This window comes from Lygodium microphyllum, chromosome 25 (genome assembly GCF_053477565.2).
Source record: "Lygodium microphyllum isolate KBCC chromosome 25, Lygodium_microphyllum_v1.1.10, whole genome shotgun sequence".
Taxonomy (NCBI): domain Eukaryota; kingdom Viridiplantae; phylum Streptophyta; class Polypodiopsida; order Schizaeales; family Lygodiaceae; genus Lygodium; species Lygodium microphyllum.
In genome coordinates, this window is record NC_141159.1 from 120,087,272 (window position 1) to 120,103,048 (window position 15,777).

General features: G+C 42.4%; 1 protein-coding gene across 1 annotated transcript; it reads left to right on the forward strand.

The window, feature by feature from the left end:
* The first annotated feature begins 1,438 nt into the window (after positions 1–1,438).
* Positions 1,439–3,439, forward strand: LOC148014675 (Acyl-CoA N-acyltransferases (NAT) superfamily protein). Its single transcript, XM_087666496.1, has 2 exons — positions 1,439–1,955; positions 2,651–3,439. Exons 1-2 carry the CDS (start codon positions 1,667–1,669, stop codon positions 2,878–2,880), a joined length of 519 nt encoding a protein of 172 aa, XP_087522622.1. The 5' UTR covers positions 1,439–1,666; the 3' UTR covers positions 2,881–3,439.
* Positions 3,440–15,777: the final 12,338 nt, after the last annotated feature.

The following is a 15,777-nucleotide window of genomic DNA, read 5'->3' on the forward strand; positions in this document are numbered from 1 at the left end:
GGAATGAAACCATTGGGAGCAGTGCGATAAGCGGGGCACACCATTTGAATTTAACTCCTTCTACCTTGTGCTACCCTAAATCGAGTGCTACCCCCTCTTGTGGTTGAAGGAGCCATATTATGAAAAGGTTGGGAAAGTGGTAGATGGATAAGAGGGCAAGAAAGCCCACATTATGGAGAAGAGAGATTGCGAGGTATTGGGAAGACAAGGTCATTGAAGAGCCTAGAAAGGTAAAAGGCTATGAAACCCAACCTAAATGGTACCAAAGAATTTGGGATAACAATTTTGAGGCAAGGGATGACCCCATCTACATGGCTTACCCGAGGCACCACACTGTGGATTTTGACCAAGGGAAGTAGGTAGGTACGACTTCCCTTTGATCTATAATGTGAATGCCTCCAGCCCTGAAGAGTGCCTCATTTTTGGAGCTCAAGACCTTCGGCCTTCCATCATCCACTTCCTAAATGAATTCACAGTATACCTTGACCCTGCCTTCCTTACCACATGTAATTACCTTCGTCTCTTGTGAGTCCTATTAAAACAGATACTAGTACCATAAGAAGAGCACTTGCCACTACCTTATTTTGACATCAATGTAGGGATATACAATTGTGCAATGACTTACCTAATGTTAAGGGTCGCTCTCTTGCCAACATTTTACATGAGTCTCTTAAAAGACATGAGTGATAGTAGGTTCTCAGAATGTAACCATCCTTTCCTCTCTACTACCCCACTCAATGTAAGGATTAATCAGAAGGGCTACATGCTAAGCCCTATTTTCCTTAGCAAATCCCTTAGACCCTTGCGTCATGAAGCTCCTAAAGAGCATGAGGATGACATCTAGCTTGTCTCCTTCTACTTGTACCAAAAGAAAAAGAAAGAATGAAAAAGGAAAAAGAAAACAAAAACAAAAAAAAGAGAGAAAAGAAAAGAAAAAAGAAAGAGAAAATGAATAAAAAGAAAAAGAATGAATGAAGTTTACCATAACATCAGAGTGTCACAACCACCACACCTAGGGGTTCTCAAGTTAGGTGCATCTGCGGGTGACCTCAGTTAGCTGACTCCGTGCCTAGCCCCCTAGCCCTTTTGTTGGCCCACTTCACACTTAGGACTCATCAAGGGTGGGCAGGACACACTTAGGGAGGTCACACTCATTAGACCTGTCTCCCTAAGTTACACCCATTGCACCTCCCCCTTACATGAATTGGGTTCTCAAGTGTGGGATAACACCCCAGGCTCGACCCAACTCCTAGTTCCACTGCCATGAACACAATGCACTGCACGACAAGGTAGACACATCCCCTACACTCGTAGGTGTGAGAGCTTCAAGCTGTTTGTGGGTCTTTGCGGTCAAACGAAAGCTCCCACGGATATTAATCAATTCAAGAATGTTGAGATTTCCTTTAATTAATTGCAATCCCTCCTCCTCACTGTGTTTCTGTAAAGGTCAAGGTTGTGAACCTTCTCGCTTGACTTGTGAAGGTTTTCTGGAAAAATCTTCGATTCGTTTTACTTAAAATTAAACCTGGTTTTTTTAAGGAACACTGCCTGCAGTCTTTGAGAGCGCGGCATGAAGCTCATTAATAGTCGATGGTGAATATGGAACTCGATTCGGAGGAACCTGCAAATTTGGCAGAAATGGCATGAAGCTCTCTTGTCATCGGGAATGGAGGTGCGCGAGCTGAGGCTGCAGCCCAAGGCAGCCATGGCAGAGGTCCTCGATCAGGTGGCCCGTATCGAGCGCCGTCTCTTCCCCAAGCACGAATCCATGGCCTCTACCCTCCAGCAGGAGGCCACCAAGAAGAACGCAGGACTCCTTTATGTCACCGCTCCTCCTTCTCAGCAAGAGACGCAGCATCATCATCACCATCTTCATGACCACCCCATCGAGGTCGCAGGTTATGTCATGTACTGCTTCACATCCTCTGTTGTGGCCTCCATCACCAAGCTAGCAGGTGGGTTTGGTTTGCTTAATGAGACACACGAGGTGCACACTCACAAATTAGAGAATTCCGTTTGTGTTTCCTTTTAGATGAATTTGTTTCCTGCAGATTGAAGGAAATGATGTTTGAGTCAACTCTGTTTTTTGATATTGATATATTTTGAAGTTAATGTTGGCCTCGTAGGATAGAAAATTGCTCCAGGAACCATTAGCTGGATACTGTTATCTGTGACAATAGGGCTCAGTTCCACTGGCTGTTAGGAAAATGTTCCTTAAATACATGTTTTAGCTGCAACAATACCTCACCCAACTGCCAGATGCAGTCAAAAGTACAACTGATTGTAGAGGCAGTGCATGGGCGTTGGGCAAGTACCACTGCAATATTTGGATCCATGTCAATGGCAACATGGCCTGTTAAAGCATTGGTTCATACATGTCAATTGCGCTTGAAGCCAGCACAAAATTGCTTTTTGACCTAACAACTTTTCATATCTTTATTGGCTGATGGTCTTAGCCTGACAAGCTATATTTGCAGATGATTTGCATCTTTTCTGGTTTTCTATTACTTGGTCAATAGAACACCTTGCAAGGGCACATGTTTAGCATTATTATTATGAGTTCTTGCTGCTTCCAAAAAGTTTTCCCTTAGCATGACTATAGTCTGTCATTCAACAAAAAGGGTGTGACTGTCCTTTCTTGTCTCTGCAGTCTTTGAGAAATACCGGAGACAGGGATATGGTGAAGCTTTGCTGAAGGCAGCCATTGATAAATGCTGCAGGAGGCGTTTATCTCGCATAACATTACATGTGGACCCAGATCGAGAAGCAGCTATGGCTTTGTACAAGAAGATGGGCTTTAAGTTGGATGCAGTCATATCATCATACTATGCCCCACATAGGGATGCTCACAGGTTATACATCGACTTTGATAAATATTGAACAGGGCATTTTTCTTGCAAAGATCCTATCTGGAGGCTATGCTTTAGGCTCAACATTCTGAAAGTGATGAAGTTTCATTATGGGCAGCGCAGATGTTTGAACACTTCTTATCAGCAGACACTATTCCTTGGAGAATTTTTTTACAGGTCAGTTGGCTTGTGAAGATTAGATTTCTGCCAGAGCAGAAAGTTGATGCATATACTTACATGTGCTTAGGTTCTCTTCACCATTAATTTGGAGCCATTGTCTCTTATTTAAATCCTGAAACACAACCCTGATTCAGGTTTTTGTTCAGAACCTGGAGTTGATTGGTATCTTATGTTGATAGAGCCTCTTTATTATCAAGCAACAAATGCCTGTACCTATACCCAGCAAGAAATTGTCTTTACCTTGAATCCTTAAACACACATTTTACTGGTTGGGTAGATCCTCAAATACATGTTACTAGGTCTTGAGTTGCTAAAACAGTTTTTGGTTGAAACCTGGAGCCAGTTGGTACTTACGTGTTGGTTCAAATTACTTGTTACCTATGTATGTTCACATACTAACCGAGAATCAAATCTAATCATAACAGATGTTTGTGCAGGTCTCTTCTTAACAGTGTCCTGTATGAATGTATACATGTGCAATCTAGTTGTGTGTTAAATAGCTAGTAGGATCCCAAGTCTAATTTTGACTTGGTTAACTTTCTCAAGTATTAGCATTGAAAATTTTGCCTTTTCTTTAGGGCTATGATGTTAGCAGCTCCATAATAGCTTCAGAATAACTACATACATTTTCTGAGTTTAGTAAACAGAGCACTGTATGAAGGACATGTTTGTGATGTATTGGGTGGCTTGATTATTAAGATTAGAGACTTAGATGTATAAGGAAGTGACTGTATGACGAACTTGGACATTACAGATCATTGTCTTTGTCCTCACTCTGTCTGTCTTAAATCTTGCCCGCATATTTGTGTGAGTGTGCAACAGAAGAAGGAACTCGAGCATAGATGGAGAGAGAGAGAATCTGCAAGAGAAGAAGAAAAGAAACTTGTATTGAACAAGGAACAAATGCTAAATAGAGGAGGACTAATCAGTCCTTGCATGCAGCCCACAATGTCGGTGAAGGCATTGGATCAAGCTGATGATGATAGCAGCACTAGAGATGGAGGAAGATAATGGAGTGAGAGTGCGCACTTGCCAAGGAAGGAAGATGATGATTTGAATGACTATTGAGTGGGGAATGGCTATAAATAGCCAAAAGACCCCTAAATTGGCCGATTATAGTCTAGAAATGCCATAAATGTTGGTCGGTCAGCATTTAATGTTGGTTGTGGCATAATAAATGCCTAGAAAATGCTAGATGACTGCCAAAAAATCTAACTAGCAAGGACAATGTCCGGTAGGTGTGAACAACTTGGGAAATGTAGAAATTGCTGATGGAAAATACACTTGAATCCAATAAACAAAAGAAATGCACTTAGATAGCCACTTTAGAATGAGTAGCCTCCACCATCAAAACACATGACAAACTTGTCAGGGCTCCAAAAGTCCTTGTTTGACTCAGATTGAGAGGCTCACAAGTAGGAGATGACAAGGCATGATAAACATGATCTAACATCCCCTCTCAGGTCTTGGATGTGGTGAAAGGCCAAGGAAGTAATGGATATAGGGATGGCAAGAGGAATGCTAATGTCGATGAAGTTCGTTGATGAAGATTTTTGATGAAGTTCTTCATGATCTTGGGAAATTCCCTTTGAAACACTAGGAGCTAGGAAATCCATAGCCGCATCACCGAGATTGTCCCCCTGTAAAAGTAATGGGGGAGTACGAGGGAACCATTGGAGGAGGGGGTGGGGGATGGAAAGGAATTGTGAGAGTGCGCAACGGAAGAAGGAACTCGAACATAGAGGAAGAGAGAGACAATCTGCAAGAGAAGAAAAAAATTAAACCTTCACTGAACAAGGAACAAATGTTGAGTATAGAAGGACTAATCAGTCCTTGCACGCAGCCCATAGTATCAGTGAGGGCACCAGATCAAGCTAATGATGATGGCAGCATCGAAGACGGAGGAAGATGGCAGAGTTGGAGTGTGCACCTGCCAAGGTAGGAGGTAACTTACTTGACTGCCAAGTGGAAAATGACTATAAATAGCTAAAAAACCCAAAAACTGGCCAACTTGAAAAATGAGGCAAAAAATATGTCCGACCAAGATTTAATGCTGGTAAAAATGCCAGAAACGTTCAAAAAAATCTTGTAGAGGGTGGACAATGCCTGATAGGTGAGGTAGGTTGAAGAATGTAGAAATTGCTCGGGAAATGCATATAAAATCCCGACTAGAGGAGAAAATGCACTCAAATGCAATAAATTGAGTGGTCTAGAATGATCAACATCCTCCACCAAACAAGTGATAGATAAGTTAGAGCTCCTAAAGTTCTTGTTTGACTCAGATTGAGGCTCATAGACAGGAGATGACAAGGCATGACAAACATGACTGCTAACACCTTCTCTCATATCCTGGATGTGGCGAAGGCCAAGGGAGAAATGGATCCTGGGGTGGCAAGGGGAATGCCAATGTCAATGAAGTTCGTCGATGAAGATTGTCGATGAAGAAGCTCCTCACGATCTTTGAAAATCCCCTCTGAAACACTAGGGGCCAAGAAATCCATAGTCGCATCATCGAGATGGTCCCCCTATGAAAGGGATGGGGGGTATGAGGGAACCATCGGAGGAGAGGGTGGGGGAGGGGAAGGAACCTGTGGAAAACCCCTACATTGGTTGATCGCAGTCTAGAAATGCCATAAATGTTGGTTGACCAACATTTAATGTTGGTTGTGGCATAATAAATGCCTAGAAAATGTGAGATGGCCACAAAAAATTCAATTGGCAAGGACATGACTGACAAGCATAGACAACTTGGGAAATGAAGAAATTGCTCACGGAAAACACACTAGAACTTGACAAACAAAAGAAATGCACCCAGATAGCTACTCGAATGAGTAGAAACTCCCCCTCCCCCCCTCCCCCCCCCCACAACACTGTATGAGCTCCAAAAGTCCTCGTATGACTCAGACTGCGAGGCTCACAGGCAGGAGGTGACAAAGCATGATTGCTAACACCCCCTCTCAGACCCTGGATGTGGTGGGAGGCCAAGGAAGTAATAGATACTAGGATGGCAAGAGGAATGCCAATGTCGATGAAGTTCATCGATGAAAATTGTTGATGAAGAAGCTTCTCATTATCTTGGGAAGGAACTTGAACATAGAGGAAGAGAGTGAGAGTGTGTGTGTGCAAGAGAAGAAAAGAAACTTGCATTGAACAAAGAACAAATGCTAAATACAGGAGGATTGATTAGTCATTGCATGCAACCCACAACATCATTGAGGGCATTAGATTAGGTTGATGATGATGGCAACATCAGAGGAGGAGGAAGATGATGGAGTTGGAGTGTACACCTGCCAAGGAAGGAAGATGATCTGAATGATTGCTAAGTGGGGAATGGCTATAAATAGACACAAAACCCCTAAACTGGCCGAGTGCAGTCTAGAAATGCCATAAATGCTAGCTGATCAACATAATAAATGCCTAGAAAATGCTAGATGGCCACAAAAAAATCCGACTGACAAGGACAATGCGCGGTAGGTGTGGTCAGCCTAGGAAATGCAAAAATTGCTCAAGGAAAACACATTGAAACTTGACAAACAAAAGAAATACACCAAACTAGCTACTCTAGAATGAGTAGCCTCCCCCATCAAAACACATGACAGACTTGCTGTAACCGGCCTGTTCACTGGAAAGGGCGGTAGTGTACAACCAAAATACATAAATGCTTTCACCCAATTTACAGTCGTCCGCTTTACCTGAATCAAGAAGAAAAATAGGAAGCTAGAATGCTCCTGATGCAACACAGACACCCTGTTGGCCCCTAAGTCAGGCGCCCCTTGTGGTATTTCTTTATTTTTAAAGAGAGAAAGTACAATGGGCTGTCTTTCACCTATTCTAGGTGAAATTTGACAGCATAACAGTACAATTACTGACCCAAAACAAGTTGACCAGGAGGGGAAACTTTGCCCAAGTCTGAAACTTCTGGTTGGAGTGCAGAATTGACCATTTCAGTTTGCTGTAATTACTGGTTCAGACTTGTTCTGAAACCTGTTTTCAACTCATACTGTTCCTTGTACTGTTCAGCCCACTGTAATTACTGGTTCAGACCTGTTCTGACACCTGTTCTCAGCTCATATTGTTCCCTGCATTGTCCTGCATCATCTAGGCCAGGTGCCCCTTGATTCTGACATCAATTGGGCTTTGAAATAACCTCTGAATAGTCCAGAATCAGAACTGATTTAATGCTGTTTCAGACACTTGCTTGGTGAGGTTACCACCCTCACCTATTCTTGCTTATGGGCAGCAAACAACTGCTCCTGTTCCTGGAGAAAAGAGGCTCTTGCCTCATGCAAAAACAACATATTCCACACAGCTGTACCTGAATCAAAAGAAAGGCCCTTGATTCTGCAGCATAACCATACTGTCAGGGAGAGAAAGAGAGAGAATAGGAAGCAAGCTCAGCCCTCTGTGCATCATAGACAAGGTAGACTAGCTCTCAAGAGCTCTCCATCTGCAGCAATCCATCTCCCCTTTCACAAATGAGCTCCCAACCATCAAAAAACTGCACGCCAGCCCCTCTTTAAAGAGGTAAGTGCACAAATTTGTGCCAAGTGGCAGCACTGGAAGATATTTCCCACTCCAGCCTTCCGGTTTAAAATTCTCCATCCTCGGTGCAGAATTTGACCTCGGCATAGACCAGAGGATTAATCCTCGTACAAAAACAAAGATAATGATGCGAACAGATTCTGAGGTCCAAAAATACTAACTCCCTAAATTTTAGGAGTTGCTTCCATTGCATCCCACTAGTCTTCTGACCATCTTTGCAGACTATGGCTACATCCAATTTTGTAATGTAGCTCAACCGAAAGTGAATTTCCATTGATGACCCCACATGGACTAATCTCTTGGAGATTTGTCCATCTTCACTTTGAACTAGTCTCTTCCAGGCTAGTTCTTCAACACACTTGTCCATATACACTTTCACAAGTCTCTTCCAGGCTTGTCAATCTACAGTGCCATCAGTCTCTTCCAGACTTGTATTGGATCTTAACTGTCCAGTCTTGACTCATTGGACATTCCTGTCCGTTTCACATACTACCCATGCAACTCAGGCGTTTAGATTTCAAGAGGGATCCTTCCAAAAAGAAAAACCAAATAAAATATGTAATAAAGAAATCAACAAAAAGGTAATAGTTGTCATAGTCTTGTGACACTTGCTAGAGATCCAAAAGTGCTTGTTTGACTTGGGTTGAGAGGCTCACAGGCATGAGATGACAAGGCATGACAAACATGACTGCTAACAATATTTTGTGCCTACCTCACGTGGTTTTGCTCATGAGAATGCAATACATTTATTAGTTAGTCATAACTAATGTATCTTGCTTCTTAAAGAATAGATTGACTCTTGTGCCATTACCTTGATTGCATTGTTAAACCCAATGTGTTTAACACTTAGTAGAAAGATGCTGTACAGAACAAAGCTTAATCAATGTATGTAGATGTAAGCTCTGTTCATTTATCTTGCCACTTTGAAGAGCTTGAGGATCTTTTAATTGCTGTGCAAATATTGAAACTTTAAGTAGTACATCCTATCTCAACCTATTAAAATAGCTGATTTTGAAGCCAAATTAAGGCTAGTGGTTCGTTGTCCGCAATGGACAAAAAAATAAACAATATCTAGATTTCTTTCAAGGACTTGAAGTAATTAAGAAGAGAGAAACCACTTTTGTATGATAGTTTTGTAGCGATTATAGTTAGACTTAGATGGGTTTCAGCTTTTGCAATGAGATTGCAAGTAAGAACCACCATATCATAATGACATGATCTTTAGACTTGCTCATATCATTAATAGACATGGCCTTTGAACTTGTTTCACCATAATCTCCTTTATAAAAATGGATTTCACATATTTTAGGATCTTGTGTTCTTGGTCACATATGTTGATTTTATTAGTCTTGTTAGGTACTTAGGAATTATCTTTGAAGCTCATCTTGCTTTTTCCTCTTTTTGTGTTGCAAGAGTCCTTTGGAATGCAATTTTGTGGGGGTTTTAAGTTGCAAACACAAGCACAATTTCAAAGGCCAAAAGAGGCTACTTAAAGGGAGTCATGAGTTTGATGGTCACAATCAAAAGATTGTCCTACTTTGTACAAGCAAGTGTAGACATTTGTAGACTTGAACATATGGATAAGCTAAAATAACAAAACCTTCATATCAAATTTTTGCTTTAGATTAGGTCCAAAGAATTGCCCTTTGCAAAAGACTAAACGTTCATAATAAAAATCTTGCTCTTTGCTAGTAGTGAAATCACAGAATTTCATATTCTTTGAATAAGCTATCATTCTTCAACTCTTAAAGGTGCTACTAAATAGAAAGCCTAGTTACAAGCCTTGGTTCACTAACACTATAACCACCCCAAAACCATCCCATTAAATGTGAGTTAAGCTTTCATGAGCTCCATTTGAAGTAATCATTACCTAATTTTTTACTTGCTAGTTTTTGGCTCAGAATTCAAGGCTCTTGCTAGGCTTTTAGCTTCCAAAGAAGAAAAAGAAAAGCTTGCTTGAAATGTCAAATTTTCATAGAGTAATCTTTGATATTTTCAACATTCTAGAGTTGCTTCTTGATTACTTTAGGGCTCAATGTTGTAGAGCAATCCATCTTGCAAATATTTAGGTCCTCTAGATCCACATGAGTGACATCATCAAACCATGTATCTTGTGAGGTCAAATTGTGGCAGAAGGGGTCTCATGGTAGATAGTTGAAGCTCAAGATCCTTGTCAACACCAATTGGGCCACTTCGTAGTTTTGAGACCTCAAGGTGAATTAATTCCATGCTTGATCCACATATCTTAATGCTTTTATTCTTTGTTTGTCCCACTAACCACAAACCATGATTAGATACATAAGCGAGAATTCTTAGCCATAGGATTGTTTGTGAGTGAAAGTTTGATTGTCCTTGGTTAGGGTTATTTATGTGCCCATAGCCTTACTAAGCTCCACTCATGTCTCAAGTGAGTTATCTAGCTCATGCTAGGCTAATACACCACTTTAGTAGGTGTTCTAAATACAAAACAATTAACCAGTTCTCACCTGTTCAGTGATAATAACTCTTCCAGCTAGGAAATAATCTTGACTAGTGAGCCACTACAATTGGGATGGGTAAGCCAATGGCCATTCTTGCTCTCGTGTAGTTTTTTGTGTACTTGTGTGAGCTTCTCGCTCAACCACCAAGACCCATGGATCGCTTACTGCTTCAAGCGTTTCAAGCCAAGTGCAATGGCTACCTCTCACATAGCCATGCATGCTCTCACACTTAAAAGTGTAGTGAGCTTACCTCCATGCTCGATCGAGTTGCCTCCTCCCTCAAGCACTCTGGTAGCTCGATGATCCAAGGTGCAATCTCAAGCAAGCTCAATCCTCAAGCTCCAAGCTCCATGCTTCATTGCCATGTTGAAGACAAGAGAAGAGAGGAGAAGATGGAAAACTTCTCCACCACGGTCCCTTAACCTCACACACTCACACTCCCTCTCTCAAGCACTAGCTCAATTAAGCAATAACAAGAAGAAGAAGAGAGAAGGAGAGCTACTTTTGGCCACACACAAGAATGATCTTCTCCATTTCCTTTTTTGCCTTTCTATACATGCCCTTCTCCTTGGGCACCCATCCCTTTTTACATGACCGGCTATTTTGGCCAAGGTCTTCCTTCTTTGTTTCTTTCCTCTTTTCACGGTTCCTTCACCCGTGCCCATCTATATTTACAAATTGCATAGGAGGGAGCTTGGTGCTCTTTTACAAAATGAATTACAATGCGCCGGGACGCTTTCTTTGCTAGAATGTTAGATGCACTCATTATTGTGCACTTCCTTTCGCATTAAGGCTTTTTCTACATTTTTTTGAGCTCGCCTTTCTTTTTTGCTTTTCTCGCCTTGGGTTGCCTTCTATTATGGACTTTTTGGGGCCTTTTTGTCATGGGCTTTCTTTCAGGCTATAACATTATCCCCTTCCTAGTCAAGTGTTAGTTCCATGGCACTTGTTGATAAGAGCTCGCGTGGTTGAAGGTTTGCCATGTGGGTTGATGATGGGATTTTGGGAGGTGGCTATGGAGGAGAGACACATCAAAATGGATGGAGAGTTATGGATGTTGAGGAAGGATTGAGTGGATGATGGGGACCTTCAATGCAGTAGTGGATTGTGGGTTGTTGAATGTACCTGAAAAGAAAAGGAAGTGGTATGCCTCTCTCATAGTGGGGTGCATGGTGTTTGTGTGGCAGTGGAATTGGGAGTTGGGTTGAACCACAAGTCCGAGGTGTTGTTCCATACTTGAGGACCCAGTTCTTGTACAAAGGGAGGTGTTGTGGGTGTGACTTAGGGAGACAGGTCTAATTGTAGGCGAGTGGGAGCTCCCTAGGTGTGTCTTGCTCTTAAGGTGCCCTAAGTATGTGAAGTGGGAAATGGGCTAGTGTGTGACTTAGGGAGATAGGTCTAACCGTAGGCAAGCACGAGTTCCCTAGGTGTATCTTGCCCTTAAGGTGCCCTAAGTATGTGAAGTGGAAAATGGGCTAGGGTGGTTCTTAGGTGAAGTGCTTGTGACGCTCGTAGAGTACAGATGGCTGATTTCCTTGCTGTGCCTCTTTGCTTTCTACTCCCTTCCTTCTTGTCCTCATCATTTTAAAAAAATCATCAATCCTTTATTTTCTCTTTTACTTTTTACTTTTTGTACTTTTGTACTTTTTAACTTTTTTTTCTATTTTTTCTCTTTCTTCTTCTTCTTTTGTTTTTTTTAAATGAATAAATTTAATAAGAGAGTATGCTAAGATGCATCAATTGCGAAGCAGGGGCCAAGTTGCGTGGTGGCTTGAGGGCTTTACTGAGGAATGCCCTACTTTGTAGATATCCCTTTAAGTTGGTTTTTACATTGAGTGGAGTAGATGAAAAAAACGGGTGGTGTAATCCGATGAATCTACTATCACTCATGTCCTCTAAGATGTTCATGTAAAATGCTGGCAGGAGAGTGGTTCTCATCATGAGGCGCACCGTTGCACATCTATTAATCCCATCATTGAGGTAAAAAAAGAGGGGCAGTAGCCGCTCTTCCTCTGTAGTAGGTTTTTATTTTAATAGTACTCGTAGTAGGTTGAGGTAATTACATGTGGTGATGAAAGTAGGATCAGGGTATGAGAAGAAGTCAGTCAAGAAACTTGCTATAGATGGGAAGAGGTCTCTTTCAGTAAAAATCAATCTCTCTTTAGGGATTGAGGCATTTACATTATAGATCAAAGGGAAGTTGTATCTACCATGCACCTCTGGGTTGAAGTCAACTCCAATTCGTCTTGGGTAGGGCATGCAGATAGGATCATCCCACTCATAAGGTAGGGTGTTGTAGAAAGCGATCCAGGCCTCCAAGCTAGAGTCCCAAATGTTCTTGCGCCACCTTGGCTATGCCTCATATCCCTCTATCCTCTGGGTTATCTATGCCTCCTTATCTTCCCAATACTGTGCAGGTACCTACCGCCACCTTGTGGGGTGTCTCCTTTGTTCTTCTAGCTATCTTCTTCCTAGATTAGCTGAAAGTTTGATGATATCCTCCACCACCCTAGGAGATAGCACTTTGTCTAATGAGTGAGGGAAGGTGAAGTGAACTCGAAGGGGTTGTGGTTCTCCCATTGCTTCCACATTACCACATTGCAAGTTCCTGACCCCAGTTGACAAGATTACACTCCTCACTTTGAGGGATGGCCACTTGAGGGACTTGCGGTGTCCTAGCTTTAAACTTTTTGCGAGCATGTTCCACTTGCTCCCTGTGCTTGTGCCTTACATTCACTATTTGTTTGGGTGTCCATGCTTCCTCCCCTTGCTCTTCTATTTGCACTTGTGGTCACATAGGGGGGCTTGATTTTTACATTTGTTCCTTCACTTGACGACATCTGGTTCGAAATCAGGTCCTTCTTCCTTGATCGATTCTAGTGGCTCTTGTTGCGGTAGTTGCATTTGCCGTTCTAGCTCCCCAAGCCCTAGTAGAGTGAGTTCTTGTGCGGTTAAGCTAGTGGAGGTTAGGTGAGCCAGTTGCTCCTCTAGTCCCAAACTGGTGTTAATCCTAGGTGCCTTGTCATGGAGTCCGTGCTACAGAGCCCTCCTTGTCAGTTCTAGCTTCCTCTTGAGCTACTTCATCGTCTCTTCTCCTCATGGCTGTGTGACATTCAACACTGTTCTTAAGAATGCACGTTGTTGTAGCTCTAGCATTCCCGTCTCAATAGCCGCGGCTTTGCTTTTTGCTAGGAGGCGCTTACCCTCGGCATGGGCCAGCTTGTAAGCTAAGTTTTTGATTCGATCTTTGTTCTTGACCTTCCATTATTTGCTTTCTCCTTCATCTGCTCTAACCCTTGGTTTTGGTACTGGGCTAGAGTGACAATTACCTGCTCTTGCTCCTGCCATAGTGTATGCATTTGCTCTTGTTCTTGGGTTTTTCTTTTCACCTATTTTTTAAGTATGTCTTGTTCATGGAGAACAAATTGTAGCTGGTTGTGTAGCTCCATTAGTTTCCTCTTGTTCTCCTCATCCCATTGGTTCCTTGCCTCTTATAGCTCCTTCGTAGCGTATTCTTTTTGCCTCTTCAACTCTCTTATTTCCAACTCTAGGCGTTTATTTTCGTGGGAGTTAAAGGTGCATATCTTTTCGAAGGAGATGCGAGTCTCCCTCTCTTCATCATACAACTCCTTGACACCTTTCTCTCCCTCTCTTGCCTTTAGGGTCTACTTTAATGAGATCATTTCTTGATTAATGATAGTCATTACTCTTGCATACTTCATTCCGTAGTCTATTGAATGGAGTCTTTTCTTTTTTGAGCTTTGTAAGTGCGACCTTTTTGTCTTTGATTGCTTGGTGAAGTTGGCTTTGAAATACCTTTACCAATTCATCTTGATCTTCATTATGTCGCATGGCCGAAGGGACTGAAGTGGTTGATACTTCTAAGCAGGGTACCTTTGGCCCTTGTCATGACTCTATGTTGATTGTTGTTGCTGGTCTCTTGGTTCCTGTAAGAGGGGCTCCTTGGCTGGGTGCATGCACAATTTCGTGCACTTTGCTAACTAGGTACTACACCCAGGCCATGAGATTGCTTTCATTGACCACCCCTTTTGCAGTACCCTGTGTTGGGGTGATTGTTGGTGTGGCCAAGACTAGTGGGATTGGGTGTAATGGGGCTTTACCCTTGCTTTCCACCACCGGTTTTGGTCCAGCTTCCTTCGCTGCTACTGCGGTTGTGCTTGGTATGTCCTCCTTACTAGGCTCATCATTGCCAATTCTTGAGATCGGGAGGGTTGCTCCATTGATCTCCGAATGGTAAGGCAATCTCCTCTTCTTCTTCTTGTATTCTCAGCATTTTTTCCTCCTCTTCTTGCCTCTTTCTGCGTTCTTTTTCTAGCCTCTTTGACTCCTCCTCCACCCTTTGTAGCTCTCTATTTTCCTCAATGGTGGAGTGGGTCTTTCATATGGGGATTTTGAGAGTAATCTTCATTCTTCCCCTTGGCTCGAGAGTTTTGAGCCTTGTTGCTCACTGTCCTCTTGCTCAAGGCTTCGTGTAGTTGAGGTGGTTGGTCATTCTCCTTTTCATTAGTGATTTTTGCCGTGTTGTCTTGCTACTCTTTATAGGTTTCTTCTCCCTCTTGTCCTCTTCTTGAGATTGAGATGGTCGGGCTTGCTAGGGTGGAAGAGCGACGCTCCTCATGGTTTGGTGACAGCTCCTTGTGAATTGGTGATAGCATTGGGATTTTCTCTAGCACTTCTCTCTCTCTCTCCTCCTCTAGAGCTTCCTGGATAATGGCTATCAACACTCCTCCAAAACCTATGGTTGAGGCCTTGGAGGCAGGGTTTTTCCTTTCAAACTCTGTAGTGGTAGTCGAGGACTCTCCTCCTGCCACCCTTGGTGTTGCCGCTAGTACCTTTGTCGAGGCTTGTATTGTTTTCCAAATGTAGGTGTTCCAATTCACCTCATCCAAGGCATTGGTTGCAAGGATTTCTAGCAAGGGTATGCTGATTCTACTCCTAAGGGCATTGTATCTCTGGCTTGAAAAAAGTGTATGGATCATTTTAGCATGTAACCAAATGGTGGGATCCGGGATATTGGCTAGGTTGATTCCATCATTGGTGTAGACCCTTCTTTTGTCCATCCCTAGAATTCCATACACATCCCTCTTGGGTCTCTTTTCACGCTAAACTACTGGCCCTAGTGCCTTCCCTATGATTTTTGGACTAAGGGGAACCACCACAATTTTAAAGGTCTTGCCTTACTTGAAAGTCATTGTGCTAATGTTCCTTTGGCCATTGAAGGTCCTTAGGAATTCAATGCATTTTTTGTGGTCTATGTCTTGTCCCACATTTTCCATGTACTTGGTAAGGTTGTATTGTTTTAGTATCTGTGCCACCGCCTCTTTGGTTGTCACCACTTCTTCAAGATTGTGGATGCTGCGACATTTCAATTGGTTGAATGCCTAGATTTCCATGGCTAGTCCATATCTTTTATGCACTTCCTTCGAAAATAGAAGCTTGTTAGCTTTATCTTGTTGTCCCGCCATTTAGGTTCCTATCGCCACACAACATCCCACAAGTAGTTCTTTTTTAAGGGGCGTCTCTTGCACGGAAAGTAAGATTACTAGAAAGATCAGTGTTTGAAAATAAGAACTCTCATACCATGAGGAATATCTTCTACAAAATCCCAAAAGTTAAGAATTTGCATACCAATCAATCCAGACCTTTATTCTTTTCTTTTAGAATTCAATTCCTATATTGAGTTTTCATCTATTATTCCCCTTCCT